The sequence below is a fragment of the Gadus macrocephalus genome, chromosome 19, assembly GCF_031168955.1.
Source record: "Gadus macrocephalus chromosome 19, ASM3116895v1".
NCBI lineage: Eukaryota > Metazoa > Chordata > Actinopteri > Gadiformes > Gadidae > Gadus > Gadus macrocephalus.
In genome coordinates this window covers 6,512,893-6,537,967 of record NC_082400.1, presented here as the reverse complement: position 1 = coordinate 6,537,967, position 25,075 = coordinate 6,512,893, and the positions used below count along the sequence as shown (strand labels likewise).

Below are 25,075 nucleotides of genomic sequence, written 5' to 3'. Positions count from 1 at the left end.
GTGGATCAGTAGGTCAACCCAGGTGTAAACTAGGCGTGTCCTTAGATACAGTGTTAGTGTTTGATCCTACACAACCAGGCAATACCCATCACAATACACCACAACACCCAACAGCTGATTCATTGAGTCCGGACTTGTCGTGATTGTAAAGGCGATGTGAGCCTTCTGAGTTCATTGTTGATGTCGACCAGCAGTCTGCGAGGATGTGTCGGAGTTGGCTCATGCGAAGGGTGTGGAGCTTGTGTGAAACCACTTCAAACGAGCCATGGTAGACATGTATAGCCTGACAAAACATGGAACAGCCCCACATAGCCATGAAAACATTTTGCATCACCACAGACATTTGAATAATACACAACGCATTACCTCACCGCATCACCACAAGAAATGACATCACAAAGAGGGCCACTGCAATCGAGAGACTGTAGGACAGACAATTGCAATGTAGATTTAGAGGTAAAGACAATGACATCCCGGTATAGACACTCCAATATTGCAAAAAAGCACCATCACAGTATAGACAAATTAAATCGAGAAATTTAAGTAGTTAAACAGCAAAGTAGACATCTGTCTTAATTCAATCCAATGTATTGATTGAGAAAGAAAAAATAAAAAGATATCAGCCAGATGTCAGTCCGGTTACTGGAAGAGTCGCGGCCACAGTGCATCGATGTCTGCGTGCATGCACATTTATGTGTTTGTGTGTGTGTGTAAGTCTGTGCATGAGGGTATGATTTCACCTGAGTTTAGTCTATGTATAGACAAAGTCGGAGAGAGAGAACAGAACAAAGTGTGTAACGGCCGAATCCGAACACACAGATGCTATCTGTTTACACGTCTGTTTCTGACCCCATCGACCCAAACCAGTCCCGACCAGATGGGCCCCACCTCCCTATAAGAAGCCCAAGATGGAGCTTTTTGGGAGATGAAATAGTCTTTACAAAATGGCGTGTCCCCCAAACAAAACATAATCATCCCAACATAAAATCAGCACTAGTGATGCTAACTTAACTTGATCTTAAAATAAAACAGATTCTACCCTGTGTCAGGGTTGAATTTAAATAATCGGCCAACATTGTATGCTGGGTACGCTGCAAGCATGGCATGCATTGTATGCATGTCCACTGTATGCATCAAATTAAATATATAGAGTACATCTAAAAACAGCCTTGGTCAGTGCTATGCAAATTCATGGTGTAAAGAGCAGCAAACAAATCAAAACAGGAAACATCGAACCTGAAGAGGTTCATACATACACAACATACAGACACAGACAGATCACAGACAGATTCAAATGTTAGTGAATATAAATGGGTTTTGAGATGAGATTGCTTGTCCATCTACATACCAATGGCAACTTACTTTAAATGCATCAAGAATATGTAGGTTCTAGATGCAACAATAGGTTGTTTGGAAATTGACTGATTGAAGGGATTAGGGAGATATTCTCAGAGGAGGAGGGATTCTGCAGTTCATTCACTCACTCTTCACTCATCACAGGGAAGATTTCAGTTCAACAGAAAGCATCAAAGTGTTCTTTTTAAGAGCAGAGGTCTCGAAACACCTAGAATTACCTCTAACGCTCTCTTACTCACTCTCTCTCTTACCTTCTTCTGGCTATGCCTGGTTACATCTCAGTTAACTCGCATGCTAAGATCTTGGAATGATCTCACCACCAACATTTGCTTGTGAACACCTTATCCAAACCCCCACCAGATGCAGGTAAAACACTGGTCATTAGCATAAGAAACCTGGACTGCATTTCTTTCCTCTTGTCTAAACTTGCGTCAGAGAGGCAACACAAAGCCAGCTCACACACACAATCCCTGGCTCCCAGCCTAATCCACAGTGGGTTTAACAATAGATAGGGATCAAAGAGACATAGTTAGCATAGCAGGAACATAGCCTGTTCAAAAGATGGCATGTCCTTCCTTTGACTATTATTTGACCATGTTCCCTCTCCTGCAGTCACTAGGCTCCTTTACCAACTCTCTCTCTCTCTCTCTCTCTCTCTCTGTCTCTCTCTCACTCTCTCACTCACTCACTCACTCACTCACTCACTCACTCACTCACTCACTCACTCACTCACTCACTCACTCACTCACTCACTCACTCACTCACTCACTCACTCACTCACTCACTCTCGCTCTCTCGCTCTCTCAATTGACTGACTGTGTGTTCGGGCATGCTCAGAGAACTCCAGAATCCCTGCTGAATATTCCAATTTCGAAGTTTCAGAACACGCTTCCCTCAGTGTTCTACTGCCCCCGTTGCCCATATAAGGGCAACTTGGCTCTATCATCCTGTTCCATTGACATAGTATAATGTCAATGCACAATGATGCATTATAGAATGACGATTGGACACAGTATATATCTGTGGTTGACCTATTTTGCATAGATTGCATTTGTAGACATATGACCTTTACATTCTAATTACTGCGTACAAAACAGGTGATGTATTTAACTTTACTCTATGTATATTTTTCTTCAATAGAGTATTCTCCACTTTCAGACTTCATCCATGCGTATGATCAAATGAAACAGACATAAAGATATGCGTTTATTGTTTTAAAAACAAGGCCCACTAATGGGCCGCGACCCACAGTTTGAAAGCCACTGATGTGGATTATTCTCCAGTATTTACTTCTTGAAACACATCCGGTGGGCTTTATGGAGTAGTGGTGCTGCCCTGTGGCACCTCAGTGGTGTTGACGTTCAGAGTTACAGCAGAGCCTGTTTCCTGCCATGACTAACGACCCAGTAGGGTTGACCCCTACCCCATTATGGACACAACTGTACTGGTTGTTAACCTGCCACACACACACACGCACACGCACACGCACATAAATAGGAACACACATGTGCACAGACCTAAAGGAAACAAATCCCTCATGTGTTGTTATTTTTAATGGAGCTGTGTGTGTGTGTGTGTGTGTGTGTGTGTGTGTGTGTGTGTGTGTGTGTGTGTGTGTGTGTGTGTGTGTGTGTGTGTGTGTGTGTGTGTGTGTGTGTGTGTGTGTGTGTGTGTGTGTGTGGTGGGTGGGTGGGTGTGTGATTCTCTAGTCCTGTAGTGCTAACTTGCTGTTTACGTTCCAACACATGAGTCAAATCAGAAGCAATTTACAGTTAGCTAACGTTACCAATTACAATTACTTACATTAGCGATAAAGTCAGGATAACCTGAAGCAAGGTGTAACGTGTTATTTAAGGTTATCACGTGTGTAAATCATAATACACATTCTAGTTTGGTGTAAGAAATACTACTAATTGTTAACATAGCAAAAAAGAACAGATAAAACAAAACACTGTTTCCAACGGATTATCGTCTCGTACAGACGAAGCACCGAGGGCACTTTGTAACCCATACTCTCTGATGTGTCGCTGCTGTATCGTTCACTTCTGAGTTATGAAGCGCCGGAACAGTGAACGAGACATTTGAGAGGAGAAAGTTTCATGCAAAGCAATTAAATGAGATATCACACACCGAGCAGAAACCGACATGAGATACCAACTTCTGCCTAGAGACACACTGTTCATAATATCCAAATGAGTGCAACCGCAAGGGAAATATCCTCGCGAACTACAATGCAGTGACACACATGCAGACACCAACGGATCCACGAACATGCAAATGTTATAAAGTGTGTGTGGATAAAAGGATTGATGTTTCTGGAATGCAAACTCAACCAGTAAGTAAACCTCATTACAAAACCATATGGTTACGCCCACGTTGCATAGCTATTATGGCTGTTAATTATAGCTTATCTACAAAGTCTGCATCGGCTACTCCTTTACAATAGGCAAGTGTCCCTTTGACTCCATCTCTCTCTCTGTATCTATTTTTGTCAGAGCATTTGATTTATTGATTGCTTCGGAGAGGTAATGAGAATTTCAACAAATATGACAAATAATGCTTCTCGAATAAATGGTCAACCCTAGTTAGTTTTAAGGAGCAGGAAGGGGTTAGGGCATCTCGCTCAAGGCTGCAAGGCATTGGGGTTTGAACCTAGAACCTCCTATCATTATATCATTTTCAGTCCACCACTATCCCCTGCTTCCAAACCTCGCCATATGATTGGTCCAACTGTCCACACATTGACTTACGACCGGGATAAAACAGAGGTTATCCCTTCTGACCCGGGCAAGAAAAAACACCACCCCCACTTCCTGCTTGGCTGCTCCAATAATAAGCAGCACAACAGAAGCCGTAACAGCCGTCATGTCCCGCCCCTGACTGTGGGTCACTGGACCACCATTGACCCATCAATCACAGGGGGTTACCTTCTGCAACATTCTAGAACCCTCTGCATTCTAGAAGAGCCTCCAAGCCTCTACTGGGTCCTGAAGTTCTTGGCTGAAGCACCCAGTAGGGATCTGCCAACTCTGTGGAAAAATGTGAAGTCTGGTCAAGTTTAGCATATTATGTATATTTATTACTGTGTGTGTTAGAGAAGCCAAGGGGAAAACCTACCAAATTCCGTGGGAAAAAGGGAAAAACCATACGAAGGAAAACACACCAGACAGCGCTCCCTCCCTCCCAGAGAGGGCTATGGTGGGAATATATGCAAAGGAGGTACACGTGAAACTATCAACTGCATATTAACAACATTTAAAAATGTATAACTGAAATTAATGCAAGAAAGCAGGGCAATAGTAAACCCCTTTCTGTCAAATAATAAAACCAAAAGGTACGGGTAAAGGAAACATGAATGTCTTTCAGGTAAAAGGAGATGCAGACATTTTCTACAGTATGGACATCTCATGCATAAACACAAGGACACAAGGACACACAAGTGTTTACATAAAATGGAAATATGCTTATGGTGGAGGTGAGGGCCTGGGAACTCAGCCTGCTGGTCCGAACACCACCGACCACAGGGCTGTGAGTTAGACAGGGAGGAACATCTCTGAAATACACACTGTGGTAAGTGCTGCCACATGTTCCTCTGTATACATACGCACACACACACACACACACACACACACACACACACACACACACACACACACACACACACACACACACACACACACACACACACACACACACACACACACACACACACACACACACAAACTCACACTTACACAAACACAATTATAGAGCCATTACTTTGCCAATGTTGGCCTCTCCCTTTTTTCTGTGGCAATCTCTTACCTGATCCCGCAGCCCAGTCAACTGGATCAGATTATGATCAGATTATGATCGGATTACAGAGGCAGACGTCAACTTCTAACCTGCTCATTGTCCATTAGTGTAACTCAATACGAGGGTCGTGAGCGGCCACTTGAAAAGTCCTTCACTTCAGGCCATTGTATCGCTGTGGACGCTTCTTTCTCGATGTACACAGAACCAATGGTTGTGTTCCCCGCTCAGGAGACAGACACCTCACCCAGCCCCTGAATCCAGGAATATATCCTGAGGCTGGAAGAACCGAGGCCAGTCTCTGCCGCGGACCTGTTTTAACGTGTCACTGAACAGCTTCAGGAGGAAGCGTCACATTTTTAACACAAGTGACACGTTCAACAAGCTTAAACCAAGGTCGATGTATAAATATCTCAAAGCAACTATCATTTCAGCGGCAACCGGCAACCTCCCCAAAATAACAAACTTTAATTTAGACTCCATGCCTCTGATCTATTTATGCTCATCCCTCCTCTGTCATACCCACAAACTTCTATTGTGTCTCTTTGCAGTGCGTTTCACGTGGCGTTGTTCTAATTCTAGTTATGTTATTTGATTGGTGTTGGTCTTTGGATTTCATTCAGGGAGTCAGTCAGCTCGTAAAGGATACCTGCATACCCCTGTCATTACGTCACTTCCAAGTTTTGTTATTGTTGAAGAAAAGAACGTGTTCAGAGTTTCTAGATTGGATTGGTATTGTTCAATGAGATGAAATCAGGAGAAGTTATTTCAAAATTTAAATAGAGAACCCAGTTGAACCAAAATACTGAACAAATAACAATAAACTGGATACAAGGCAATGATTAATTCATTATTCATTAATTCAAACTCATTTAACCTACCTCAGTGAAAGTCTTCATTCTGGTGATCATTACGACCCTCGTGGTTTGACCCTGTGACCCTCATAAAACCCAACTCTGGGACCCCTCCCTCCCCTGCTTCTCCCTCATAGCCCACCCCTAACCTACACACACTCCGACTGTCCCCACCAGCACACCCTAACTCCATGAATCCCTGCTTCTCTCCCTCTCTCCCTCCCTCTTCTCCCGATCCCCTTCATGGTAAACTTGCTTCCTGTCTTTGTGAGTTCCTCCTGGGTCGGAAACTCAGACGAAACATCAAGAGCTTGAGTGTATGGTAGACAAAACACCAAAGACACTCTATCTCTCTCTCTCTCTCTCACACACACACACACACACACACACACACACACACACACACACACACACACACACACACACACACACACACACACACACACACTAACACAAAGAAACACACACACACACACACACACACACACACACACACACACACACACACACACACACACACACACACACTAACACAAAGAAACACACACTAACACAAAGAAACACACACACACACACACACACACACTAACACAAAGAAACACACACACACACACACACTAACACAAAGAAACACACACACACACACACACACACACTAACACACAAATACATACGCTGTGTTGACACAAACACACACACACATGACTATCCATAGATGTGCTCCAGTTTTCCTATTCATGTGCTCTGGACCAAACACGACCCATTTTCCATTGTACTCGAGCGTCCATGATTCACAGACACACTGTTGTCGTGTGGCGGGGCTGAAACCGCCTTTGCAATCATTCAATGCCCATGATTTATATGAACATATATAGATTAGACCTTTTGAATAAAGATTACATTGTTATTCAAAAGGCATCCTCAAACTCATCTCCTGTATATATCCCAAATATCGCATAAACTGTACTTCTCTGTTTTAGCACCTTGTTAAGCAAATATTCATCGCCATACTTAAATAAAAAAAATCTGCAACTTCTGTGCCAAGAGGGATCCAGTGAAGAGTCAGCCTGACACCAGCAGACAGATCGTAACCTCGCCTTGGCTGTTTATTTCAAATCACGTATGCACACACACCGGTGTGTTATCACCAGCACCAACTTCCTGGAAACACACGCGTCTGACGGTCGCCCAGTGCCTGATTCAAACCGCTCCCATTGTCCCTGTGTTGAGGAGGGGACGGTATCCATAGCAACGCCACACGATCAGTGCCCCAGCCAGCCCACAACTTCCTGTTTCATGGATGACATACAGCTGTGGGAGGGGGTGGCTTGGTGGGTGGCTGGTGATTAGAAACGGATTGTGTCTGTGCCGATCCCTTCGTGCACGTGTGAGCGCAACACAAACAGGGTGGCGGAGATGTGGTGCTCTAGAAATGTGTTTCTTGGAATTGACTTGTGTAAAGACACACGTTGTGGTGTGCTGCTGGCATGGCGGTCTGTGTGCAGTGCGTGCCACCAATTTATATTCAAAGAAGATAAAAGGAAGACACTGGCTGTGTTCAAAATCGCATGCGCCTTCTTTTACGTGCTGCAGCTACCCTTACAAAATACGTAGTGTTGCTCATAGTATGCATACGATCGGGATGTACTACAGGGGATTTCACTGATTAGCACACCTGTAGTGCCAACCATTGACTTCTTGAAGGCTCGGTTGATGTGACGTATCTTCTGATGCGCAGACGATTGTTGGGCAGAACAGACAAAAAGCATGCTGGCTTGCATACTGCGAAATGCGACCGGATGTACAGTAGTACCACATCCTGGTATATTGGGCGTGCTGCATTTTTCATCCTATGCATTGGGACATATTAAATGCTTCTCTGGCCTACTAAATAGTATGGTAGTATTGGTGTGGGGACGCTCTTTGCAGAGAAAATACCGTGACCCGATCTCAGTGGCTTATCCAGTAGGAGGTGTTCTCACACAGAGCTTTAACACAACATGACACCACCCTGCACCTGTGGTTCCCTAAAGCCATCACGCTGGAGCACGGTAACAGAGTAGAGAGCTGGAGTACTAGCGCACAAGTAAAATCTGGAGGAGTGACCGCAGAAACCTTGTGATCAACCATAAGCCCTCCTTCGGTTCTCCATCTCACCCGGGTTCCTTCCTCTTCTCCTTCCTCCACCAGGTCTCTCAGAGGACTGCAAGGTCCTGACCCCCGCCTTCACCGACGCCGTGCGGCTCCACAGGCAGGCCAAGGGCCACTACGGCACCTGGGACATGATGTGTGGAGGACCCCCGCAGGTAGGGAGGACTCATTACAGCCGGTTAGTTTGATATCCCAGTGTCATACTGTCAGAGAGGTACGATAACCAGTGGACAGATGCTTTCTCTCCAGCTTCTCCTTGTTTCTTTCCAGTTTGTCTTTGAGTGATGTTATAACGTAGCTTTGAAGGACATGTGTGTACTAATCAAGAGTAAGTTATTTAGTAAATGACTAGATATTACCCAGAAGGACTTGCAGTGAAATCTGATATCTATCATTAAGGAGCAGGTAGGGGTTAAGGCATCTTGCACTAGGATAATTGGTTCCAATTGTCCATTTTAGACTGGCCCTAGTTTCAGGTGGTTCTCAAGTATCTGTTGAAATATGGCTTGACCACAACTATCACTTCCATAGTTTCATCTTCCCTCTTTGTTATCCCTGTTTTGACCAAATGAAAACACCTCTTATCCATGCAGGCAGTAGTTAGCCAGAAGCTTGTTCCATCGAATGTTAACATCATTGAAGTCTGGCTCAAAGGCTCAGGAGACGAGGCGGGGGTAATTGTTCCTGTCTCATCTGGACCAGGTGTCTAGACATCTCGTATTCGCTGTCGGAGACCGACTTCAGTTGTCCAAACATCACACATAAGTCACATGCCACCTTGTGTTGGTCAATATAATGATGTAGGTGAGCTGTCCATCCTCCTTCATTGCTTTTAGTTTGTACCGCTCCTTGCTGCCACTAAACAATTCACTGTTTACGTTATTTAGCAGACACTTATTATCCAGAGTGACTTATAGTGCGTTCAGATACATGAGCAGGGAGTGGTGAGGGCACATTTTGCTCACGGATAGCTACAGGATAGAACGTGGACATTGGGGTTACAAAAATAGAAAGTTTAATGGATCTTAAATATGGAATACTTTCAATTAATCTAAAAGACGAGACAAACCCACACTCACGGCTCCTTGGATTTCCTTGCTTCAATCGCCAGAGTTAATAAGTCCCATGACAACTAGCAAAAATATAACTGAGGTATGAGGAATTTCCAAACGCCTTTTGTATCATTGCAGAGGTGTATTAGTGAGGTCCACCCTTCACTTTAGGCGTCTTTGAGTGTTATTAATTATTATTATTATTCATGTTTAACCTCTGTTTTCCTTTTATTCCTAGTCTGTTTTACATAGTTTTGAATGATGACTATATGCTCTGTAAGGTGACCTTGGGTGTCTTGAAAGGCGCCTCTAAATTAAATGTATTATTATTATTATTATTATTATTATTATTATTAAGGCCCAATAATCAATACTTAGAATATTTGGACAAATATTGAGTAACTTCAATCTTAGTCCATGCAGATGGTTTGAACCCCTTTCAACATCACACCACACTCTGTTTATATGCAGGGCCTGTTCAAACCAGTTGTCAAGGCTTATATCTCTCGCAATCTCCTGCCATCCAGATTCATCAGGTGAACTCAAGGGGAACCTAACGTGTGAAAACACTCACAGCCTTTTGTTTGTGCGTCATGAGAGGCGTGCACAGCGTTAAATTTTTACCATGACAATAACTTGCTGGCAGAGTGGAGGAACCACGATCCGAGGAGCATGATGGAATGACCTGTTCATCAGAGCTCTCTCTCTGTTTACCATGCGCGCCTAAACTGTTTGAACAGAGACGCTGTGTGTATCAGCTCGCCTTCACGTGTTTTCAGCTAACGTTTTCCAAACAACATTGGATGAGTGTTAAAGACAAGCTGCTGGTGTTGAATGTGACATTTCAAGTGAAATCCAACTCTTTGACGATTGAGAAAATAAAAAATAAAATAAAAATATAAAAAATATAAAATATTCAGAGCATTTACATGCCGTTACGTTTTCGAACCCCATTGGATCAGTGCTAAAGGGGCCCTATGTTACCATCAGGGGTTGATGAGCCACTACAGATCACAGGGCGGTAGGTTGAGCTGGGGGGACAGGGGGACACGCCCACGTGTAATGTCAGGGGAGGTTTTCAACCAATCCACACCACAGAAAACAAGATGGTAAAATAGGGACTCAAAGCCTGCCTAGTGTTACTTTGAACAATGGGTCAACACTGTAAGCTGACACCTTCTTCAATGGCAATTCAATCATTCCACTCTCTATTGTCTGTGTCAACAGATTTAAACATTGGCAGTGTTATCAAAAAACTGTTCAGTGACTCGATGTCTAATCGGTACCTTCAGCTTTGGTGTATTTGTGTTTGTATTTGGAAATGTACACAACACAAGGTACTAGGTCTACACAGACACACTGAAATACACAGTTGTTTTTTTTGACCGAGCAAATTGTGCAGATTAAACATTCTGATTCTTATTTTTCCATGATTGTAATACTGTGTTTTTGTGTGTATGTGTGTGTGTGTGTGTGTGTGTGTGTGTGTGTGTGTGTGTGTGTGTGTGTGTGTGTGTGTGTGTGTGTGTGTGTGTGTGTGTGTGTGTGTGTGTGTGTTGTCTCTCTCTAACTGTGTGCATGTGTGTGTGTCTCACTCTCTGCATCTGTGTGTGTATGCGTGTGGTTGTGTGTGTGTGTGTGCAGATCCTAGCTAACCTGGTGATGGAGACTCTCCATCCAGAGATGAGGAGTCTGATCGCTCACAGACTCAAAGGGAAGCTTCAGCAGAAACAGAGACACTGGATGCTGGTAAACATCGACAACAACATTATAGTTCAAACACGAGTTATTTACAAATTCTGTTGACCTTTACATGTAACAATGTCATGTGTGAACTAAAACCAAGTGAAAATCATGTCTTACTTCTAGGGTCAATATTAACAAATAAATACATTTTGTTCCAAGACTTTTCTCATGATGAAGAACAATATCTGCTCAGTGTACAGGACACCATAGGATCTATGATGATCTGATTTAAACTGCCCAAATAGGCCCACAGGTGTATGTTGTGTGAGACTGAACCATCTGTTGCGCAGCAGCTCATGGTTGGACAGGCGTCCATGTACACACGCCTGTGTTGGGACCACGCTGAACGTGACCCCGCCTCCTCCCCTCCTCCAGATCTCCGACGCGCTGTACAAGCAGGTGCTGCGCCACACCAGGGCCCACTATGAGGCGCTGGTCCAGAGCTGCGAGGTCCAGAGGCCCGCGTTGGACGCGGGGCTGCGGACCGACATGGACCAGATCATCGCCTCCAAGGACCACGTCCAGGGGAAGATGAGAGGTAGGAGGGGGGGGGGAGGAGAGGGAGAAGGGGGAAGGGAGGGGAGGGGAGGGGAGGGAGGGGATGAGAAGTACTGAGAAGAGACTTGAATTCATTTAAACTTAAAAATAAAATGCATTATATATATAGAGAGAGAGATACAGAGAAAGACAGAGAGAGAAAAAGAAGGGAGAGAGACGGAGAGAGAGACGGAGAGAGAGACGGAGACTGAGACAGGAGACAGAAACAGAGACAGAGACGGAGACGGGAGACAGGAGACAGGGACAGGAGACAAGGGACAAGAGACAGGGACAGGAGACAAGGGACAAGAGACAGACAAATAGAGAGAGACAAAGACTGAAATAAAGACAGACAGACAGAAACAGAAAGAAACAAGAAGAGAAAGGGAGAGGGACATACACAAACGGACAAAGACAGAGAGTGTCACTGACAGACAGACAGAGAAACATAGACATTAAAGAAGAACCACACCCACCTATCACACCCTCTGCAGTCTGGAGTCAAGTGACACGCTGTGTCATCATCACCATCTGGGTCGCTTGTTCCCGTGTGTTGAGCTGTCTGACATCAAGCCACACCGGACCTTTCCAATATGGCTGCCGGTTACAGCACTCCGAGGCAAAGTGGAGCTAAAGCAGAGCAACCTGTCACTGAAATGTTCTCTAACTCAAGTTAGGGACCGTATCGGGTGTCCATGGGGGATTTTGTTTGGCTGTTGTGTGTGGAGTGCAGTGCTGACATGGTGACTAAGCCCAACAGAGTCAGACTCCTGTGTCTGTTTCCTGTTTCCTGTTTTGTGTCTCTGTCTCCATCCCTGTCTCTCTCCTGCTCTCTCTCTCTCTGTCTCAGTTTCTCTCTCTCTGACTATGTCTCTTTCTCATTCTCTCTCTCAATTCAAATCAATTAAATTCAAAGAGCTTCATTGGCATGGAAAATAAACATATGCATTTCCAAAGCAGATTTTTAAATGATAAAAAGTCAATAAAAAGTGCAGAAAGAAAGGATTAAGATTACAGTGAAATATCTCTCATGTCAAGCCAAGTCGCATTAATCATAGTTCCAGTCTTATAGGCCACGCCTCCCTACCCTTACACCTAAGACGGACAGGGAGAAGCTTCCAGAAAGTCCAGAGGGGAAGAGGGAAAGAGGGAAGGAACTCCAAAGGAGTGACCGCTCCTAACCAAGTTCGCTAGGAGTCCCAAGTTGCAAAAAAGGGCAGACAAGTCACAGTAAAATAGATCAAACACACAAGTTTTGACCTCCTTCTCTGTCTGTAGCCATCATGTCCAAGACATCAACACCATGCTCTGGAGATGTGTCTCAATGTCCATTTCCATCGTCATGAAACACTGCTCTCAAAAGAGCCAATCCCGCCCACACTTATGAACTTTGACCTTGTTGTGTTTTCCTATGATCACATCCACTTAAGTCTTGTTTCCTATTACTGTACTCACTTTGTTTCTCATCGTCTTACTCTCCCTCTTCGTCTTTCTTAAGCTCCGAGCCATCACCAGCTCTTTGTCCGCCGCCGTGTGAATCATAAAGTTGTACTTAGTTGGCGGTGATGTTGGCTGTTGTTTCTCCCTCCCTCTATCTGTGGCTTTGTTTCGCTGGGAACTGAGGTAGAACGACTACATTCCATTGCTGCCACTGTAGTCCAACACGCACACACACACACACACACACACACACACACACACACACACACACACACACACACACACACACACACACACACACACACACACACACACAAACACACACACATAAACACACCCATGCAGTAAGAAGATCTAAGACGCTGTGTAGGAAACATTACGCCAGCACGTCCTTCATGTGTTGTTTGTGTTTGTTTGCTTACGTACATGTGTGTATCCACGCACTTAAGTCAAGGGGATCAGAATGACGTTGACACCCAACAGTTAGGGTTAGAATGCTGTACAAAAGGACTTACGGAAAATTAAGACGCGTGACCTTAACTTGCAGGTCGGGTTAGGGCATTATAATATCAGGAAGCTAGTGAGCTAGGAGCCATTCCATTGGCTGTCTGTTCGCTAATCGGCGAACAACCTTTCCATTAGCCCTAGTCAGCTAACCCCTCCACCCCTCCTCTGCAGCGCTGGTGCTGCCCAGGGCGGAGCAGCTCCTGCTGGCCAGTGTGAAGCCGTACGTGGACTCCATCCTGGAGGCTCTGATGGAACCCACCAGCAGGGGCTTCTCGGAGGTCAGGGACGTCTTCTCCAGGGAGCTGGTGGAGGTCAGCAAGAACACCCTGAACGGAGGAGGCAAGGAGCTGCTGGGAGAGGTGGGCTCACGTCTTATCCAATACGAGATCTTCTATCTGTGTCTGTCTGTCTGTGTCTGTCTGTTGATCTATCTTTCCGTTGCTATATATTTATCGCCTCATGTATCGGTCCGTCCCTCTGTCTGTGGGTCAATCTGTCTTTCTGTGTGTGTATCTATCATCTATCTGTCTGTCTGCCAATACCTGTCTCTCTTTCCCTCGATGCAATCTTGGTTCAATGTGAGACTGTGTTTTAATAACCAGGGAGGATCGCCTACTGCGCATGCTCTGGTGCTCTCCCAACACCGTTCATCTCCCATCATCACTGACTCCTTCATTCTTTCCTTATTGCCTTCCCCTCCCCCCTACCTCTCCCCTTCCTCCCTTCCTCCCTCCCTCCCTCTCTCTCTCTCTCTCTCTCCCTCTCCTCCCACCACAGCAAATGGAGAGGCTGTCCATGCTGGCCTTCCACCCGGTGAAGATGCAGAGCTGCTATGAGGAGGTGGAGCAGCTGAACCTGGACGGACTGCAGCAGCGCTTCGACGTCTCCAGCCCCTCCGTGTTCGTCCAGAGAGCCCAGATCCTGATGAGAGAGGTGACCTGACACTGTCGCTCTGCTGCGTACATGAGTCGATGATAAAATAGCTCATGGAACTGGTTATTTGGTTAAAAGGTGTGGTCGTACTAGAGTACCATTACTTTTGCGTCGGTTTACCGCCACACACACACACACACAACGGCGCCACTGACTCTACTCCCACCTGGTGGTCATGATGAGTACTGCAACGTGTTAATGATATATAAATATTTTTTAAAGCCTGCAATGAAGGTGGACGCTTTATACAATTGAAGTGATAAATTCATGGATACAAAATATTTAATCTGTATAAGTGCAGTTACTATTTTTAACACTTTGGCTTTGTAGTTCTTATGCTATACTACATCTTTCCACATGTATATCTACCTTACAATTTTTTTTGCATTTTTACTCTGATTACTGTCCTGTCCTTTCTGCTGTTACACCTCAATCTCGTGTCTGAGATTAATGAAGAACATCTCATCGTGGTCTGAACCTCTCCTCTTTTCAGCAAATGGACAACGCGGTGTACACGTTTGAGCAGCTGCTGAACCAGTCCCTGGAGGGCCAGGGGGACGAGGACCTGTGTAAGACCATCCAGAAGTGTGAGGACCGGGTGCTGAAGGTACGAGAGAGAGTGGGCTCAGGAGGTTCTGCTGGGTTGCCAGGCAACTGACTGATGGGATGGTGCTGAGGCAGGGAGGCTTCAGAGGGACGAATAGATAGATGGATAGACGGACGTACGGACGGCTAATCAGAGAGATGCACAGACAATTGGACATAGATGGAGACACCGATATAAACTTAGAAAGACATTTAGAAAGACTGATCTATGAGCTTTGACGGAGCTATGAAGTCAGACAGGCTTCTTCAGTAAATCCATTCACACTGTGTGTGTGTGTGTGTGTGTGTGTGTGTGTGTGTGTGTGTGTGTGTGTGTGTGTGTGTGTGTGTGTGTGTGTGTGTGTGTGTGTGTGTGTGTGTGTGTGTGTGTGTGTGTGTGTGTGTGTGTGTGCCGTACAGAAATACGACTACGACAGCAGCACGGTGCGCAAGAAGTTCTTCCGAGAAGCTCTGCTGCAGATCATCATCCCCTACATGCTCAAACATCTGTCTCCCTCCTGCACTGCTGTGAGTTCCAGTCTTCATAGTCCTCTTATGTCAATGTTAGCTTAACCCTCGACCACTAACTCGTGGTTTGATTCATGTTCCCCGTCTGCAGGAGCTTCCTAAATTCAAGGAGCTCATCTTTGAGGACTTCTCTCGCTTTCTATTGGTGGAGAACGTCTTTGAGGAGGTGGTGCTGCACTCTGTCACCAAGGACATCATGATGGGTGAGCACGCATGCACGACACATACACACGCACACACACACACAGGTACGCAAACACAAGCACACATGCACATACACAGATACACAACAAGGCACAAACAAACGCAATCTCTGCACTTGCATATGCTACCCTTAATGATGGGATCATTTCCTGTTTGGCGGACACATCCCCACATTCCAATACGCCCCACCAAAAGACCGCATTGCATCCATAAAATCTAAGTGGACCGACATTCAGCCCCATTTAATTTGCCATTTCCCCAATGATTCTCTTATTGACGGCCGGGATTTTCCTGTGGTGGTCGTAGTTTGGCTTTTAATCTTGGCAGCTCGCAAGTCATTTATACGAAGGAATTTTTTTTTTTTCCATTCCATCAACCTAGTCACTAACCCTCTTCTCCTCCCTTGCGCTCCCCTCTCTCCCCTTCTCTCCCCCCTCCATCCCCCTCTCTCCCTCCTCTCCCCCTCTCCCCCTCTCTCCCTTCCCCCCTCTTTCCCCTCTCCCCTCTCCCCCCCTCTCCCTCTCCCCCCTCCCCCCTTTTTCAACCTCTCTCCTCTCCCCTCTCCCCCCCTCCATCCCCCTCTCTCCCCCACAGCGGTGAAGGAGGCGGCGGTGCAGCGGCGCCACAACCTGTACCGGGACAGCATGGTGCTGACCAACAGCGACCCCAACCTGCACCTGCTGGGGGAGTCGCCCTCGGTGGACTGGTCCACCAAGTTCTCCCCGGACGACCCGGAGGGGGAGGGGGAGGGCGGGGCCCAGGACGAGGGCCCCCGGGGCGGGCTGGCGGCGGCCAAGAGGCGGCGGCAGGTGGTGTCCATGATCCAGCTGGACGGGGTCCCCCTGGCCTACGAGTCCTGCATGGAGGTGCCCGGCGTGGAGGGCATCCCGGAGGAGGAAGGCGAGGACTACGGCATGCGCTGCAAACCAGGGACGGAGGGGGAGGAAGACGACGACGACGACGAGGCCAGGATGCTTCCCCGGACCCCCAAGTCCCCCGACAGCGTGCACGAGATCCGGGGTCTGATCAACCCCGTGGTGGAGGTGGAGCACCCGGAGGCGGAGGAGGGCGGGACCAACGGGGCGGAGCCGGTGTCGGCTACCGTCCTATTGGAGGACGGTTCGGTGGAGGAGGTGAGGTCGGTGACCACCCTGGTGGAGGGGGGTGACCAGCGGAGGGTCTCGCCGCAGGACATGATGAAGAGGCTCATGGGAAAAGACAGGAAACAGGAAGTGACCGACATCGAGCAGGCCATACAGGAAATAGATCTCGCCGTGCAGGAAGGCGGGAAGGACACGGATTTAGAGGCCGATTTGGGGCAAACTTCGTCGAAGACCAATGAGGGTTTGAACGAGGTAGGCCCCCAGCCAATCAGAAACGGTCTGACAGGAGGGGACGGAAATGGCGAAGAGGTGGAAAACTTTGGGGAGAAGGTAGCTGTGCAAATCTCCGACGTCGTTTGTGAAATTTAAGAAATTCATTAATTACCTTTCATCAAAAAAGGTAAATCCTAAGCAAGGACTTTAATTTGCATATATCTTCAGTCTTATCTTTCAAAACTATGCGTGGCTACATTTCTAGGTTTTGAAATCGTACAAACGTTTGTCTTATTTATAACACTAAATGCTTCACTTGGAATTCAATTACATCTGATGTGGTATCTACTGTTAGAATCTTTAAATACTTAGCATTTCAGAAACCTTTTAAGTTTCCTTTATAAAAGTACTTTCAACGACAGTACAGGGATTTAATATATATACTGCCAGCTGATTGGCTGATAGTTAGCAGCGTAAACAGCAGGTGTACAAGTGAGCCTAGTGGCATATGAGAGTATCTACATCCTGTGTGGACAGCTAACATGGTGAGCAATGTTCCAAAAAGGCCTCTTAACGGCGTCGAACAAAGCAGTCATAGAGGGATCTCTCACTATTAGGTTTCAAATACATTTTCAAAGTTTCTTTCGTCTGATCCTTAGGGTGTATGATATATATTCTACTAAACGTACGGCTTTCTGTTGGTATCATTTCCCCCTCGCTGTGACTTTAAGTTGCCTCCTGTTCGAGTATCGACACATTGTTGATGTGATTGTGGTCGGATTGTATTGAAATGACTGCTTAGTGCTTTATATGGAGTGAGTGCGGTTAGGGTAGAGGGATGTGTTTGACTAAATGTTCATTAGTCAACGATAAAGGACGCAGTGAAAAAGAGGCATTTAAGGGATGAGTTGATATTGAACTTCAAGTTAGGACAGGGGGTCATGTGAATCTAGTTGTTTTGTAAGATGAATTACTAGCAAAGCACACACAATGATTTGTAACTGGAACTATATGGCAAGCACATTTTCACGCTCAATAATCAACCCTGTGTTTGTGACTAATTACTGGTCAATTACTGGTAAATTGTTTTATTAAATTTCAATGGTGAACTTTGAAAGGATAAAAGTGATGGATAAATAACTAAAGGAAGATGAGGATGGTTATCCCCGGTGTGAACCAACAGGAGGCGCTGGAGCTATTAGCTGTAGCTCTCCATTTTGTCTGTCATCTACTACTGGCTTTTCTCGTTCTGAGGCGGGTTTAACATAATCATTCTGTAATAGCGTTACTTGCAGGGGAAATTGTACATTTCCATCCATTTTGTCCCCTTAAGAGACTCCTCTTTGTGTGGAAGACACTTTTTAAGATCTTTCTACTGGCCTTGTTATTGTCTATGCAGGAAAACTGGGTGTAAATGGTTTTGTATAACCGACTGTTACGTCATTCATCACAGCTTTAGACACAGGTTTCAATTCCCTCAAACAACTTCCCTCTTGATTTGAAAGACTTCCTGATAACCCATTGGAAACTATACTTTGTGATTATGAGCTTGCATAAATAACTGATGACTCGTTAACTTGTTTATTTATTATATAAATTATACAGTGGAGGTCTCTCTCTTCTGTCCATGTCACTTCTCTTTGCCTTTGTTGATTTCGATCGTATTCATTGTACATGTATGGATGAATTGCATTACATAATTATGTATTAATGGAATAAACATACCGATAGCAGCAACTTTACTGCCTCAAGTTACAGCCCAGTATCTTATGGAAGCACAAATATCTTCCTGAATTTACATATGCTCATCTCCTTGTTCCTTCATAGGTTGGCCTGATATTATGTACCATGTTGACACAATCTATACCAAGTCAATAAAGACAACCCAAACGTGGGACTGAGGGCCTATATCTTTATACAACACAGTGCAGCTGAACCTTGTGGGTGCAGAGACCTACCGTGTTCCTGGCCGTTCACAAGACTTTCGATCACGTGTTCAGTGGTCCTATAGCCTGCTACTTATTAGTTGTTTAATATTTATATTTATATTACATTGAAGTTTCCCCACTGTCACTGTTCAAATGTGCATATCAAATATTTTCAGAAAAAAACCCTTAAAATCTATATTTTAAGATGACATGAAACAGCTTCAAAGCTGCGGTCAAGTTTCTACCCAAACATGGAAAAGAGAAACTTGAAAGAAGATATTAAAAACTGCATCAAAAAAAAGTTTTTATTTTAAAAAATCATTAAAAACACTGATCGGGCATTGGTAGGATCATTAAAACAAACATCCTACATTCACGCACACTCCTTTTTTCATGGAAATCTAGCAGGTGCAAGTCAGGCTATCCCCTCATTCATGTTCCCAGGCCAGGGCTACCTGGGTAACAAAGGTCAGACCCAGAGGGCTTTGCTGTTGCCCTAACTACTAACAGTAGTGATCCATTGGTGCATCATGACGGTCCAGTCATCAGCTTGTGCACATAAAACTAACATACAAAATGTAGTTCTGTACTAGGCCTACGCTGTATGCGTAGATATCGCCATGTTAGTAAAATAATATTTTTAAAAATGATTCAGTGATTGAGGAAAAGTAATTCTATCAACTATCGTTCTACACGACAGAAGTGTAGTAAAGACTATGATTTAAAAAAAATAATTAAGAGAAATTCAGAAAAATTCACAACCCTAAATGGCAACTGGATTCTCTATTTCATCGTCTCGTATTCCCGATCAAGAAAATACTTGACAAACCAACCTACAGTAAACCTTTCTGCTCAGTTTTAAAATCCAGGGTGGATCCAGGAATAAGCCCAAGCCACACCGCAAAAGTTCCAACTGTGGATCTGTCAAGTTAAATTTTAGCCCAGGAATTAGCCCAGGTAGTTCAGGTGGTTGAGATCCGTCCGATTAAAGGGTAGGCCAGGAAGTAGCCTAGGCCTGCGCCAAACAGGACACCCAGAAAGATCCATACATTGTAGGACATGACACATAGCATTAGCATGTAGCTCATGGCCACCTGGAGAACATGGAGAGCTGTCTGGACGCTGTGTAGCATCCACCTGCAGAAGATTGAAAACACAATAGTTAGCCTGATATTTACTTTATACCCCTGGCAGCTAATTAATGACATGTATCTAATCACAGTCAATAGGACCACCTTAATGACTGGTCTCTGTATTCACTGTCGATGTCTTATCTGCTACTTAATGCCTTGTCCGTGTATTCACTGTTGAACCCTTATCTGCTACTGAATGCCTTGTCTCTGTATTCACTGTCTAACCCTTATCTGCTCCCCTCTGTCTAACCCTTCCTTAACAAGCTGTCTCTGCAAATGTCCTTCACATACCTCTCGTTCGCTCACGTGCCCAAGTTATGAAGCAGGCAATATTTATTAAACTTCTTTGTTGTTCATAGTTTTTTAACATTTGAAGAAAACTAGGCGCACATCACGCCCTTTATTTATTCAGAACGAACAGCAAATATTGAGCTGTGTCTGGATTCAACAGAAGGATCCCTTATTGAGGCGGTTGACGGCCAGGCATGAAGGTAAACATGTTACGAAACACATTAGCTAATCCTATTAGTTGAAAAAAAGAATGAGCATTGCTACCATCTGCAAAAATTCCTTTCATTCCTTTCCCTTTCATGACATTTATCAAAAAGCAGGTTTTCTAGGACACGTGGGAACCTTGCCCTTAAGGACCTGTCTCAATAGACACACCGTCTATCCCCGGCCTGCTCCATAATGGCCTGTTTCTGAGTTCACCGTCTAACCCCTACCTGCTCCTTAATGACCTGTATTCACCGTCTAACCCCTACCTGCTCCTTAACGTCCTGTATTCACCGTCTAACCCCTACCTGCTCCTTAACGTCCTGTATTCACCGTCTAACCCCTACCTGCTCCTTAATGACCTGTATTCACCGTCTAACCCCTACCTGCTCCTTAATGACCTGTATTCACCGTCTAACCCCTACCTGCTCCTTAATGACCTGTATTCACCGTCTAACCCCTACCTGCTCCTTAACGTCCTGTATCCACAGTCTAACCCCTACCTGCTCCTTAACGTCCTGTATCCACAGTCTAACCCCTACCTGCTCCTTACAGGTTGCATCAACGAGTCAAGGCCGAAACATAAATGATCACATTCATCTGATCTTTCCTCACGATCCGCTAGCTGCCCGCCCCATAAGCTGGCCGCCATAAAAACGCATCCGATGCTCCGAGATCGCAAACAAAAAAATATCTTTTTTTTTAGGCCCCATCGCTCCCGCTTTCCACCCTATCCATGCTCCCTACCCGTTGGCGATGACAGGCGTGTCCGCAGGGGGCTGTATGGGGGCCAGGGAGGACTGGGAGCGGCCCGGGGCCAGCACCGAGATGCACTCCCCGGGGCTGCCGTCGCAGGGTTGGGGGTAGCTGGGCCTGAAGCACTTGGTGCTGGAGAGGGGGCTCCCCAACCAGATCCTCCACATCTTCAGGAACTCAAAGAAGACTGTGAACAGGCACACCACCAGCACTGACAACACCATCCCTACACACACACACACACACAAGAAAAGATGTCATGTACTATAAAACAAACACGTCATGTAGTTAAACTCTAGGGCTATGAAGGTTAATTGCTCAGACTCTGCAGCCTTTTCGAGTAATCTGACGCAATCTTTGTTTGATACAACATAGCCTTAAGTACAAGCTGGTTTGCAGCAAACAAATACAGAAAAACAAACATGAGGACCATAGATGCCTGCGGACAGTCTTTACACTAGACTGCTATGAAACACCTCTTCTACATTTCTTGGTGATTATATTTTACGCACGTGACGGAGAAGGATAGCCTAGTAGCGTGTTTACAGGGCTCATTTAAACAGAAAACAGTTTATCAGTATTCATGCATAGAGCTTCGCCTGCTTGTTATCCACACTTTTATGCTCCAGTGGGACAGGTCCAAACAGGATCATAGTGACATAAACAACTTTAACAATCACCCGTTGCTTTGCAGACAGTGACGGCAGGGACCACAACTCCGACAACGTGTTCCCCTCTAACGCCCTGCCCTGCCCTAGCCCAAAGGTACGGGTATCCCACACAGCCCTCGCCATAGACTATGTTTAAGGTATCGTAGGTGCACCAGTCTTAGAGTGGTGAGGCATTAGGTCACTTTAGGCACACAGTGTCTTCGAGTGACCACATGCTCCACTTATACAGCACATAGTCATGTGTGTTGCGTGTGTCATAGTCATGCATGACACCACCGTGATCTTTGTACTAACACAAATGTACAAAGAACATGATTGGTAAGCACTTCATATTTAACGTTCACACACTTTTAACAGCGGACCACATGGAATCTCAATCTGCAATCTCCCTTTTGTGCAGGGAGCGTTTAGTCGTTTAGCTGCTCGCAGCAGACACTATTATCCAAAGAGACTTGCGGGGGATTCAGATAGAGTTCATGCAGGGTTTGGCATTAGCAGACATCTTGCTTTAGGCCACCTCCATCATTATTTTAGGCTAATGATGCTGTTGACATGCATCAGCGTTGAGGCTCAACCAGGTGAACGGAGCTCTGAATCAATACGATAATTAGCCGAGGCGCCCTGGACCTTCAGGGCCCACAGGTACAACGGCTTCGTTATCCAGAACGAAGCCTTGGTTACCAAAGTTAATTCTATAGAAATAAGCCTTGGTTACCAAAGTTAATTATTTATTTTGCTATATGGATGCTTCGACCAATCATGTGGCTTGAGAGGGGCATCTGTAAGTGTGTAATTGCTGAACACCATCTCGGCGAACACTAGTAAACTGGTGTCTTTAAAGGTTTCAAATCCATGTAGACTGGAAACTGTAGAAGTACGCTTATTCAAAACACCCTTCAAAAAGCTACGTCCACTCACGCAACGAGTTATCTTCGGTAGCAAATCAACGGGGCGAAAAAGTGAACATGCGTAGCTCCGCCCCTTGCGATTGTTGCTTTCCGGCCCAGGCTCTGTGCGTTCTCCCCCCAGATTTTCTGCTATAACATCGTAGGACTGCTGGATCAGAGATTCTGCTATAGCATAGTAGGACCGATGGATCCAAGATCACCTTAGTTACAATGCTTTGTCATCCAGAACAAAACCGCGGTAACTATGAACTACAGAAACCACGGTACCTATGTTTGGAACCATGGATGGGAAAATCAGCACGTACCTGGTGGGCTCTGGACGGCCCAGAAGTCAAACAGGAGCGTGACACTGCTGGACGCATCAAATGTCATCTAGGGAAGGAGACAGAGCACACCGCGACACGTTTAACTTACAACTAGAACATCTGTTTTCTAAAGCATGGAGCCGGGCTCTCCAGGAGAGCGACATACAGACATACTGTGGCATGCATGTCTATCAACAGCAGTTAAAGAGGGAGCAGAAACAGGGAGGGAGGGAGGCAGAGACTGAGCGATAGACAGAGAAATGTGCAATGCCCTCTATCTAGAGCGTCCATAGGGAATACAAAGGGGCATATTGTCAGAGCTGAACAGCTGCCCAGAGAACACCATGCTTCAAATTTGGTTAATATCTCAAGATATTTCCCACACTGACTATCTCACCTTCATGCCCTTTTGTAAGATATGACAACGCATTTCAGCATTGTTCATATTCCACTGTTGTTATATAGACTAATTTTGTATTAATTCTTAAGTAAGTAGGTCTATACATCTTCCTGAAAAAAAAGTGTGTCTGTCACTTTGAACTTTAGTTAGTTAACTTTAGTTACAGAAATTTGACAATCTGAAATCTTTTGACTATGACGTTAATATGGGGAAGTAACCTGAATAAATGCCATTGTAGGGAGTGTAAGCCAACCGAGCAGTCCCAACAAAGGGCCCTAACGGGGTCAAAAAAAATAAAATAATAATAGATATCTGATAATTTAACAGACCAGATGGCAACTCTCAAGACACAAAGGTTAAAACCAGGATAGGTATCGATCCTGTTGCTGTCAGGAAACACTTCAGACGTCAGGAATGAAAGTGTATTAAGATTGGCTTTCTTTGAGAAACTATGGGCGGGTTAAGAGAAATAAATAGTTCAAGATAGCAGTTGGCTTACTCAAACAATCTTGAGTTGCCTGTGCTGAAATGTATACTTTGGCCTACTTAATGACAACCGAACACATTTCTAGGGTAACTTAAAATTAGCATATATACATTAATCTGCGAATACGGATGAATATTTAAGAGGCTACATTGGTAAACATTCACCACGGAGTGCAGCTCCCATATTTGCACAAATTCCTAATTTTCCTGCCCGACCTGTATTTAGCAAGGCTGCGAAAATGTACCAGACCTGAGTGCACAAATCTTCGGGTGCACCATTGTATATGTTGTTACTTAGCATTCGGTAATAAACACCCGATAGTATACTTCATATAATTTATACCAGGTCTATAACAGCTGCAATTTCGCACAGTAGGACTCACTTGCATCGCGGCTGAGGGGGAGAAAGTCGCCTGTTTATCAACGGGGGGTCTTCAGCTGTCGGTTCTACACTCCATTCCGACTTAAAGCGCTTTGATCACAGGTGCAAGTTGGCGTCGCTTTCAAGATAAGTTCATATCAAGATCGAAACTATGTTACTCCTCCGCCGAAACATGGGACATATGGATTGTCAGTCAGGCGCCGCTGCTGACGCCTCTGTTGTATATCGTCGCTTCTTGGGATTTTGATCACGTGACAGCCCGGAAAATCCCTGACTGTATTTTTTTATGCATATTTCTTTCTTCACATGGCGCGCTGGTGACCTCTGTCGGTCAACTGGTGGTATGGCGGGTAGACCGCCTCAGAGCATGATGACCGCGCTCTGGTTTAAAGGCAGGACACATTACAGAAACAGGTCGAATAGAATCAGAATCAGAATTACTTTAATTACATATTATACACAAGAGTAAGGTAGTAAATAAAGGTAAGTATCTGAAAAATAAGGTCTGGGCTAGTATTGCAATGTGTGCTCATGATATAGCCCTTAATCTAAAACACTTTAGAGGGTGTTATAAAAGAAGAATACAATTTAATAGAATAACATTATTTTA

The 25,075-nt window shown here is 45.1% G+C and overlaps 2 protein-coding genes across 2 annotated transcripts in view; one reads left to right on the top strand and one right to left on the bottom strand.

Moving 5' to 3' along the window:
- Positions 1-18,738, top strand: part of niban2a (niban apoptosis regulator 2a) — a 30,120-nt gene extending 11,382 nt beyond the window's left edge. Inside the window, exons 6-14 of the mRNA XM_060037960.1 lie at positions 8,193-8,308; positions 10,850-10,954; positions 11,327-11,489; positions 13,607-13,794; positions 14,213-14,368; positions 14,862-14,975; positions 15,374-15,481; positions 15,573-15,684; positions 16,280-18,738. Of these exons, the coding sequence (XP_059893943.1) occupies positions 8,193-8,308; positions 10,850-10,954; positions 11,327-11,489; positions 13,607-13,794; positions 14,213-14,368; positions 14,862-14,975; positions 15,374-15,481; positions 15,573-15,684; positions 16,280-17,157 (1,940 nt within the window). The 3' untranslated portion in view covers positions 17,158-18,738. The remainder of the gene's footprint in view (positions 1-8,192; positions 8,309-10,849; positions 10,955-11,326; positions 11,490-13,606; positions 13,795-14,212; positions 14,369-14,861; positions 14,976-15,373; positions 15,482-15,572; positions 15,685-16,279) is intronic.
- A 478-nt stretch (positions 18,739-19,216) lies between these two features.
- Positions 19,217-24,717, bottom strand: slc31a2 (solute carrier family 31 member 2). The gene is made up of 4 exons (XM_060037965.1): positions 24,467-24,717; positions 23,198-23,264; positions 21,305-21,539; positions 19,217-20,066 (listed from the first exon to the last, which is right to left on the bottom strand). The coding sequence occupies exons 1-4, from the start codon at positions 24,470-24,472 to the stop codon at positions 19,892-19,894; spliced, it is 483 nt and encodes a 160-aa protein (XP_059893948.1). The 5' UTR covers positions 24,473-24,717; the 3' UTR covers positions 19,217-19,891.
- Positions 24,718-25,075: the final 358 nt, after the last annotated feature.